Genomic DNA, 11432 nt, shown 5'->3' with positions numbered 1-11432 from the left:
AAAATATATAAAATAATAGTCTTCCCTACTACATCCAGAGATCCTGTTTTCTATAATTAAAAAGAACACTATTGTATCCCATTAAATTGATTTTATAATCCACTAATGGGACATGAACTACATTTTTAAATATTTCGCCCCAACCGTAATTTTTGTCTTTAAAAAAAATTCAACCTAATTTAGATATCCATTTGGTTATTTTTCTCCCAAAATTTCTCTCATTTGTAAATTCTCTTTATTTGTAAAATTTCTCTTTATTTGTAAAAGTTAATTATGTTTGCATTTATAATTATGATAAGTGTTCAAAGTATGAAAGAGGAGTAGTTGTCTTCTTTATTCCTTATTCTTCCTTGTTGCTGCTTTCAGATCTTGTTCCTCCCTCATCCCTCATTGAATCAAAACTTGTTAGGAGCAAGTGCTCCTGCTGCACCACCTGCTACCTATATTGTGGCTGTAATTCACTAGGCTCACTGCCTTTCTTTCTCACTATATTGGTCTTAGTGATTTTAGTATCTCTGTTCCCTAACTGGATTCCCTACTTCAGGCACTCATTCCCACGAGCACATCCTCAATTTTTGCATCACTGATTTACTGCACTGCCTTCAAAATCTCGATTTCAGGCATCCTGTTTTCAGACTCTACCTCTTCTTTCTAGGTCGCTTTCTCTAGAACCTGCACTCCAACAATTTTTTTTTAACCCCATTGAGATGTACAATACATTGTTCTTATGACCTTTTCCTATCACCTTTCTCACCACATCCCTACTTCTTTCTTTACCTGACTTCTGTTTTATGTTCCATCTTAAAATTGGTCTCTTGCTTATATTCTTTTAACTTTCCTTTTTCCTCTTTGATTCTGTTAAACTCAGCTGGCTAAACCCCAACTCTTTTGTTAAATCCCATCTTTCCATGTACTGCTTGCTTGCATCCAGACACATGAATATGATTGAAGACAAACACCATACCCCAATGGGTTTGACTTGCATGTTATAACCGTAAACTTCAAGCAGGTCTTTAGTGCTGCATCGAGATTCTCCTACATTTCCCTAGTGAATTTATCCTCCCACTCTCGGAGGTGACTTATAATCTCCTTTCCTCAAAAGGGCAGTGGTACCACCCTTATTATTATCTGATGGCCTTCTTACTGCAATAGGAAGAGAATCTGTGCATCCTCTTATCAATAATTTTGCCAGTCTACCTAAATCTGTAGCTGTGTGCTGTGTTTTTCCTCTTGTTAGAGTGATGAACGGTCTGCTTCTATCCTAGTCTTCCCCTCTGCTTGTGCTAGACCCCATTCGTGCTCACCTATTCAGAAGTTTGCTCCTGCAGTTACCACCTCCCTCTCCTGCATCATCTGTTTTCTCTTCCACTGGATCACTCTCATTTAGCATATAACATCCTACAGTACCACCCATCTTAAACTTACCTTCAACTAAACTCCACCCTAGCTACAACTCCATTTCTCTGTGTTCCTTTTAGGCAAATCTCTCTGAAAAAAGTTGCCTGTATTAATTCCTCTTTTCCAATGCCTTCTTGAATCATTCCAATTTATTTGCACAGCTCCACTGAAACTGCCATGCTAGTATCACCACATGCCAAATCAAGTAGTCAATTTTCAGTCTTCTTCTGAAAGCTCTTGGCAACTTTGACACATTTGTTCACTCATTCCTTATTGAAAGATATTCTCCACTTGACTTCCAAGACAGCATACTCTGCTGGTTTTCTTCCTACTTCATTGGCTGCTCCTTTTGTGTCTTTGCTAGACCCTTCTTTTACTCAGTGAAGGTTGGTGTGATTAGAGGATCAGTTCTTGGACTTTTTCCCTATCTATATTCACTCCTAAGTGATCTCATCTAGCCCTCTGACTTTATAGCTCATCTGTACACTGATGACTCCTAACTCCAAATTCATGTATCTATTCACTTGGTATCTTTCTTGGATACCTAATGGTATCTCAAATATAATAGTCCCACACAGAACTCTCTTTTTTGAGACAGGCTCTTGCTCTGTCACCTGGGCTAGGTCTCACTGTGTTGCCCTGGCCAGTCTTGAGCTCCTAGCCTCATGTGATCCTCCTGGCAAAGTGCTAGGATTATAGGTGTGAGCCACCACACCTGGCCCCCAAGTAGAACTCTTAATTTTCATCTCTAAACCTCCTCCTTCCCAAGTATTCTCCAACCCCTTTGTTCATCTCTTGTATAGGCTCCAAATTTCGGGTGCATTTTGGACTCTTCTTTCTCTCTCCCCACTCATGGTGTCTATAAGAAATTCATCAAGGCTCTACCCCTGAAATATATTCTCAGCATGTTTACCACTAACACCCAAGTATAGGCCTCTGTTCTCATTTGTCTGGGCTATTGCTACTGTAGTAGCCTTATAACTGCTCTCCCTATTTCACTCTCATTCCTTTACATTCTATTTTCCACACAACAGCCAAAGTAATTATTTTAAAATACAAGTTAGATCATGTCACTTCCTTCCCTAAAATCTTCCAGTAGCCTCCCACCATACTTAAAAGAAATACAGACTCTTCCTTACCGTAGACTACTACAGGCCCTTGACTGCCTCTGAACTCACCTCCAGCTTCTCTCCCCGTCAGTCACTGCCCCAGCAATGTAGCGCCTCTTGGTGTTCCTCAGATATGCCAAGTATGTTTTTACCTTTGGAGCTTTTACTTGCTGTTATCTCTGCTTAAGACACTCTTTCCCTGGATAGCTATGTGATCTACTCCTTCTGCTGACTCAAGTCTTTACTCACCTAGCATCTTCTTGAAGAGACATTTCCTGAGCACCTGTCTAAACTAGCAGGCTCCCCAACTGCAAGCTCCCTTCCTCTACCCTGTCACTCTCTTCTGACATCCCATACTTTTCTCTTCCATTTGTAGTATTCATATCTCCTACTGCACAAACATGTACACATAGTAGAATATAAATTCTACTAGGGCAGAAACTGATTTACTGCTGTGTCTCCACTGCCTAGAGCAGTGCTTGCATATAATATGTGCTCAGTTAATATCAGTTAAATATTGAATTAATGTTATAATTCAGGGTGTCAACCAAACACTCGAAGCTCTAACTGTATTTCCCTGTACTGGACCACCTCACCTGATATTCTCTCATTAACTGTTAGCTGATAGAATAAACAAACTTGTGAATCTCATGATTATATTTAAAATAACCGAGTTGTGTGTCTGTTGGTTAACTCCTTAAGGTATTTTAGAGTATTTTAAAAGCAAGGTGAATTTTAACGGGTCCTTATTACCCCCATTCAGACTCCTAGTGTCCTAAGCTATGCCTACTTAGAGTTGCAGTGAAAAGCATTATTATTTATGATAGAATTGCAATGTGGAAAGAGAAATGAAACATCATGAAGAGGCAATACTAGGAAAGTAGCTTAAAGAATTATAGTCATAAAATCTGCTTTTCTGGCTTAGATATATAGTTCTATGTGGTAAGCACAGACAAAAAAGTAGGGGACCCATGAAAGAAATAAGGGGAAAAAAGACATTTTGAACTTTTTATTTTTGACTTGCTAATATGATAAACTGAAATAAATCTCTCTTTTGTATTTCTTTAGTACTGCTGGCGATGGACAGGTTTTAACTTCGGCTTTGATCTACTAGTAACTTACACTAATCGATACATCATTTTCAAACGCAATACACTGAATCAGCCATGTAGTGGATCTGTCAGTTTACAGCCTCGAAGGAGCATAGCGTTTAGGTAGGATGAGATTTTTCTTCCTCACTCCAGGGGAAATATAAGAAGTAAAAGAAATAAAACTTTAATAATTTATACCAAAAACTTTAGAACTTTGATAATATACAGTATAGGGAAAGTGGTAGGAAATGGTAAGGCTCCATTCCTATGAACTGTATTATTAGTAATGAAAATCATAAGATGTAGTATGTCAGGGAGAACGAATAGGCTGGAATATATACTAAATATGGAATATCAGTCCTGAAGGATGAAAGATTGATACTGGGCTTGAAGCTGATGCCTTGTTGCTTTTCCTAGCAAATAAAAGATCCAAACTGAAAATATGGTAAGGTATTTTTTAAGCCAAATTTAGCAGTGGGGGGTTGTATACCAACTTTTGTGACACTAATATTAATAAGTTCTAATAACCTACAACCATCAAACCAGCCATGGTAAGGTATTTTTCCAGGAAAACATGTCTGGTAGTTTTGGTATGTCCAACTTTGCCTGATAGTTAAGCTGGCAATCTTTTTCTAGAGAGAATGCTATAGGCTGACAAACTGGAAAATAGCTTAATAAATAGATTATTTAAGAGACATATATTTATACTTTACATCAAATACAAAGGCTTAAAATGGATCAAAGATATAAACATTAAGATCTAAAACTATGACACTCTTGGAAGAAAATATAGGGGAAAAAGCTTTATATTAATAACATTTGATATGGCAATGATTTCTTCCATATGACACCAAAAGCACAGGCAACAAAAGAAAAAGTAGATAAACGAGACTTCATCAGAATTGAAAACTTTTGTGCATCAGTGGATACTATCAGAGTGAAAAGGCACCCCATGGAACGGGAGAAAACATTTGTAAACCCTCTATTCAATAAGGAAGCAATATTTAGAATATATAGAAAACTCTACAATAAAAAAAAAATATTGATTCAAAAATGGGGAAAGGACTTGCATAAACCTTTCTCCAAAGAAGATATACAAAATGGCTAATAAGCACATGAAAAGATGCTCAACATCACCCATCATCAGGGAAATGCAAATCAAAACCATGATAAGCTATTACTTCACATCTGTTAGGATGACTGTTCTTAAAAACAAAATGGAAGAAAACTTCAAAATTAACAAGTGTTGGTGAGGATGTGGAATATTTGAAACCTTTGTATACTGCTGGTGGCCATGTAAAATGGTGTAGCCACTGTAGAAAACAATACGGTGATTCCTCAGAAAAATTAAACATAGAATTACCATATGATCCAGCAATTCCTCTTCTGGATATGTACCCAAAAGAAATGAAAATAGGGGCTGGGCGCTGTGGCTCACGCCTGTAATCCTAGCACTCTGGAAGGCCAAGGTGAGAGGATCACTTGAGGTCAGGAGTTTGAGGTTGCTGTGAGCTAGGCTGATGCCACGGCACACTAGCCTGGGTGACAGAGCAAGACTCTGTCTCAGAAAAAAAAAAACAATGAAAATAGGGACTCAAACAAATATTAGTACACTCATATTCATAGCAGCAGCATTCGTAATAGCCAAAAAGTAGAAGCAACCCCATGTTCATTGACAGATGAATGGATAAACAGAATGTTATATGTACACACAGTGGAACATTATTCAGCCCTAAAAAGAAGTTCTGACATGCTAAACATGCATGAACCTTGAAGACATGCTAAGCATAACAAGTCAGTTGCAAAAGGACAAATATTGTAAGATTCCACTTATCCAAGGTATCGAAAGTAGATAAATTCATAGGGACCGAGAGTACACTGGTGGTTGCCAGGGGATGGAAGAAGAGAAAATGGAGAGTTAGTTTATAATGGGTGCAGAGTTTCACTTGGGGAAGAGGAAAATGTTCTGGAGATGGATTCAGAACAATGTAAATATATTTAATGCCACAAAACTTTATACTTAAAAATGGTTAAATGGTAAATTTTATGTTACATATATTTTACCACAATCAAAACATTTATAAATTATTTTTACATATCAGATATGTACAATAGCACAGGCTTATAAATCTGGAATCAGTTCATAGTTTGAAAAGACTTTAAAGTCTTTTATCAAATAAAAGATCTACAGAGACAAGGAAGAAAAAATATTAAAGTGAGGGAGGGCTTGTTTAAATTTGTACTTAAAAAAATCTTGTGTTTATTTTTTTTTAATTTTTTTATCCTAGATTACGTTTGGCTTCTTTTGATAGTAGTGGAAAACTAATATGTAGTAGGACAACTGGCTATCAAATACTTACGCTTGAAAAGGATCAGGTATGTTTGATTATTTTTCTGTGGTGTCATTGTATTTGTCTTTTGAATCTGCTTTTGAAAATTCTTAAGTAGAATTAACATTAAAATGATGTTTTGATTTAAGGATTGGTTTGAAAGTTTTTTGAAGGTAAAGATGAAGTGTACCTACCATGCTCACTTCTGTATAACTTACCCCATCCCACTAGGAGCATAACCGGGACAAAAAAAAGAAAAAAGAAAACATGATTTCAGGAGCAGGGGAAAGCTGATTTATAAAGAAATAGTTCTTTATCCTGAATATCATCTTCAAACACTTATGAATCTTAACTGCTTTATCCATTGTGTTCATAAGTGCATTTATTTATACATTAATGGCAGACATCTTGAAGACAATCTAGTAAATTTCCATAGCTCCTGAATATTATGAGAACATTATTCTCTAGGTTTGTAAAATGATCAACATCTGTAACATGCCCCACATTATCGCTAAAGCCATTTGTTCATACATCACACGCACTTAGAAGTTTTAAGATGTCATGAAAGTAAATGAGAGCTGTTAAAATATTGAATAAGTTTATTAAAACTAACCCCCATTCCAAAGGACATAATGTTTTAAAAAAGGGTTCAGGGCCTATTATAGTTCACATAAATTTTGAGACATTAGCAGTTTTCCTCAGACTGAAGAGACTATCATAGAACGTTCTTAGCATTGCAAGGAACCTTAGACACGATCATCATAACCTCACGTACCCTGTGTGAGAACTCCTTTAACAGCATTCTCACAGAGCCCTCCAGCCACTGTTGGAACTCTAGCAATAGAGAGCTGACCATCTGAAGCAGTAGGTAGTATGTAGGAATGTCCATTTCAAGGCAGATATATAATGAGAAAGTTCAATTCTGCCTCCATTGGAATTCTCTCTTGGTCCTTCTTATACCCTCTGGAACTGAATGGACAGTGACTATCTTTACCTCCTACCTGGAACTTCATTAAAAAAAAAAAAAAAGTCATGGCTCAAAGCAACCAAAGATTTCAAAAGCACCAGGCCAAGATAATAGTTGTATTTCAAATGTTCCTTCAGAAAATGCTGGTTTCCTTACTGCACACTAGGTTCTATGCTAGGAGGGGAGAAGTAAAGATGGGCTTGTGTGAACATGGCCTAGTGTAAGCAGCGTGACAGAATAAGCTCAGAGTGGTGTGCAACATTGAGGATAAAGTCTCTAACCTGTACTGTGCAGCTGAGAGAGTGTGTGGTTATTGGGGGAGGAGCGGGGAGACAGCTCAGGGGAAACTTCCCCTCCTGGAAAAGTTGAAAAGTGAATAGATACCTGAACCAAACCTCAAATGATGAGTAAGATGGAGGTAAGGCATGTGGGTCATTGAAGGAACCGAAAGACAGTTGGAAGAGTTCAGTGTAACTAGAGCCAGGGCAGGTAGGCTGTGGATGGAGTTTGGAAGGATTTTAGTTGGGAGTTGTATATGCATTTTATGTAAGGTATAGATGTTTATTGTAGAAAAAATAGAAAATATAAATAAGCCAAAACAAAATCATACATATACCACTCAGATACACTGCTGACATTTTTTCTTTCACTGTATCTTTTTTCCAAAAATGGATCTGTTAACTATTTTGTAACCTGCTGTTTTTTATGGTGAAAAAAATGTGTATTTAGAATTAGCCAATTGAGATCCATTTAGATAATCTCAATTTTGTTGGCAACATCTAAAGCAGCATAGTCAGGAGCCAGTCCAACATGTGCCTCCTTCCCTCCATCAGGCCTGATCAGACCTTGGCCACATCAGTGACATAGAGCTTTGTCACAGCCTCTTTCCTCTGGTGCTCCTTGGCACCAGAGGACATCCACAATTGAGCACAAGTGTGTGCTCTTCTGTCTTCTTCATGGCTGACTTGGTGGTTAGAACTTGATGATGGCATAGTAGTTAAGCCTGAGGGAGAGGCAAAATTGGTCACCTGGCCTGGGCCCATTAGGAGAAAGGATGGGCCCTCTTTTGGAGCACAGGCCAGGAAAGCCTCGGTGCATCAGACAGTGAGGTAGCAATTGTAACCTGCTTTTTGTTTTCTACTTCATTGTACATAGTTTTTCTTTCAATAAATATATATCCACAACTTTTTTTTTTTTTTTTTTTTGAGACAGAAGGTCTCACTCTGTTACTCAGGCTAGAGTGCAGTGGTGTCATCATAGCTCACTGCAGCCTCCAACTCCTGGGCTCAAGCAATCCTCCCACCTCAGCCTCCCAAAGTGCTAGGATTATATGCATGAGCCACCACGCCAGGCCTCACAACATCATTTTTATTAACTGCTTAATACTGTTGTTTTGGATATACCATAATTTACATAAATCCTTTTTATTGGATAAAATTCTCGGGTTTTTTTTCATTATTTGTCCACTTTTCTGAGTTTTTTTTTTTTTCTTTAAAGCTAAATTCCAAGAAGTAGCATTCTTGTCAAAAGGTGCATATGTTTTCTAATGGACAAATTACCCTTTACAAGTACAGTCCAATTTATGCTTCCCCTGGTAGTATAGGAGAATATACCTAATGTAGTATATTATCCTTCTTTTTAATCTTTCGCCCAAGGTAATAAGTGAAACAAATTATATTTGAATTTTCATTTCTTTCATTACTGGTATGGTTGAGTTTTTTGTATGTATATTGGACATGTTATATAAATTGACAGTTAATATCTGTATAATTTTTATTAAAATGTTCATTCTCCCAAGTAGCTGGGACTACAAGTGCATACCACCACACCCAGAAAATTTTTTTAATTTTTTGTAGAGATGGCAAGCATCTCACTAAGTTGCCCAGGCTGGTCTCGAACTCCTGGCCTCAAGTGATCCTCCTGACTCGGCCTCCCAAAGGGCTGGGATTACACAGGTGTGAGCCACTGTGCCTGGCCTTTTATGTATTAAGAATAATAAAATTTGTGATATGCTATAGTTTTTCCATTTTTGTCATTTGTTTTTTCAACATTTAAAACTATCTCTCTCTTTAATGATGTCTTCATAGTGTGATCCTTAGGCCTCCTTATCCTGACTAGAATTATATACATGCTGAGCTGGGTATGGTGGCTCACGCTTACAATCCCAGCAACCCAGGAGTCTGAGATGGAAGGATCACTTGAAGCCAGGAGTTGAAGACCAGCCTGGGCAACATAGCAAGATGTATCTCTAAAAAGAAATTTTAAATAAAAATAAATAGTCATCTGTATTTTTTATGCTCCTTTTATGGTGTAATTTTTTACACTGGAGTATTTCAAGTGTATTTGAAATGCCTTATCATATACTAAATCATTACAGACTTGGTTTCATTTCTGAACTTTGTTTTATTGATTTCTTTGTTAGGAAGACAACAGGCATTGTTTTAATGAGGCTAACTTTAAAATGAATTTTAATACCTCATAATGCAAAAACACTTTCTTTCTTTTTTCAAAAATCCTTTGGTTTGGCCAGGCATGGTGGCTCACGCCTGTAATCCTAGCCCTTTGAGAGGCTGAGGTAGGAGGATCACTTGAGGCCAGGACTTCAGGACCAGCCTAGCAAAGACCCTGTCTCTACAAAAATTTTTTAAACATTTTTTGCTTTTTTGTGCATGATTATTTTTCTGTATGAGGTATAGAATCATTTTTTCAAGGTTCCTATGGGGATTTTGATTTATATTATTAAATGTATAGAGTAACTTATGGGAAATTGATATCTTCCCCTTCTGGAATATGGTTCTCTACATTTATTTAGGTCTTCTCTTATGTTTCTCTAAAACTTGTAGTTTTTCCCATATCGTTCCTATATATTTCTGGAAATATAATGCTAAGTATTTGATGTGTCAACTGCTAATATGAAATGAATTTTTTCCTAATAGTTTTTGATGATGGAAGAAAGCTAGTGATTTTTATATATTTTATAACTGTCTTACACAACTGTATTTTTTAATGCTAACTGTGTTTGCATACAGTGCACATGCTATAATGCTAACTGGATTTGCATTATAGAAAGTTCTCTCAGGTAGTAATGTGTAGGAAGGATTAGAGATACGATAATGGCGGGAAGACAGTTAAGTCATTGTATTGCTGTATAGTCCAGATAAATAAAGAATGATGAGAGCCTTAGGGAAGGTAGCAGTGAAGATGAAGAAATGCTGATGGGTTCTAGAAATAAAATGGTACAGTTGACAGAATTTGGTGCTTAATTGTGTGTACGTGAAGAAAAGTAGTTAGATGGTTCCTGGTTTTCTGACTTGGACAACTTGATTTATAGTAGTGTTTTTGCCTGAATTTGAATTATAGGAAGGAAAATGAATATGACTTAAAACTATTTGTGATGGTAAAGAGGTGATGAATTCAGTTTAGGGCATATTTAATTTGAGGGCATCAAGGTGAAAATTTGATAAGTTGGTAGATAAATGCATCTGGAGTTTACAAGTGCCTGTGCTACAAATAATGACTGGATAAAAAAACTGTAGGAAATGTGTAGAGAATATGATAGGCTGGAACTCTAGGGACCACTGGTATTTAAAGGGTGGGCAAAGAAAGTAACCTGGTGAGATATTCAATAGCTAGCATGGGGAGTCAAAGCCATATTGCAAAAGTAAAAGCACAGATGACCGAGAAAGAAAAGGAGGAGATAGTAGCCAGTAGTTGAAGGTTTGGATTTCAGTTGCTTTATATCTAAGTGAAGATTTCTAGTAGTGAGTTGGATTTATGGATCCTGGAATTTAGACCTGTAAGATAGAATGTGGGGGAAGTAATAAAGGTATAGCATAGAATAAGTAGCATGAGCCTCAAAGAAGCAGGGATTTGTACATGAAGATGAAGCAATAATTAAAAGTAGAAACGGGGACCTAGGAAGATGTTGCTCTGTCTACTGCTGCAACGTGTGGGCTCCACAGCTTCTACCTATAGTGAACAAAAAATGGAACTTTGCTGTAAAGATACTACAATGCAAATGTAGATTTAAATTCATCCCTCAGGTAGAGTTAAAGATTTGATGAAACTAGGATTAGATCTGTTTTGTTTGGAGATGTAGAGTGGGGATTAATGCAATTTAATTTTCATAAATTGGTGTGTCCATTCACCCTCTAAGCGATGGCCCCATAATGTCCTCCTTTTCCCAGAGTTGGCCCTTCAACCTACCCCCACCCAACCTTAACTATACTCAAATACCAGAATGCTAATCCTTCTTGGAGCTTTCGTTTTGTCATGGTACAGAATCTTGATTTTTATCATCAGATATATGTATCATCAAAACATTTGTTCTCAACAAATTTAGTAAATGTGCCTTCACCCAGATTAGGTTATTAATACAAATTTTGACTAGGTCAGGGTGTGAAGCATCTGAGGACCAACTATGCTTTGACATTATTCCTCTCTTGTGACACTCTAGCACCATCAGCCTCGGTGATGGCCTTGCCTGATTTTGTTCACTGATGTCTTTTTTTTTTTTTTTTTTTTTTGAGACAGAGTC

At 37.1% G+C, this 11432-nt stretch overlaps 1 protein-coding gene across 1 annotated transcript in view; it reads left to right on the top strand.

Annotated features, from left to right (window-relative positions):
* The window catches only part of GMCL1 (germ cell-less, spermatogenesis associated 1), a 56182-nt gene that overhangs the window by 42202 nt on the left and 2548 nt on the right, over nt 1–11432 (top strand). Inside the window, exons 8-9 of the mRNA XM_012646424.1 lie at nt 3576–3721; nt 5887–5974. Coding sequence (XP_012501878.1) covers nt 3576–3721; nt 5887–5974 — 234 coding nt within the window. The remainder of the gene's footprint in view (nt 1–3575; nt 3722–5886; nt 5975–11432) is intronic.

This window comes from Propithecus coquereli, unplaced genomic scaffold (assembly GCF_000956105.1).
Source record: "Propithecus coquereli isolate 6110/MARCELLA unplaced genomic scaffold, Pcoq_1.0 Scaffold243, whole genome shotgun sequence".
Lineage (NCBI taxonomy): Eukaryota > Metazoa > Chordata > Mammalia > Primates > Indriidae > Propithecus > Propithecus coquereli.
Note: the sequence above shows the minus strand (reverse complement) of the source record. Positions and strands in the feature narration are given on the sequence as shown.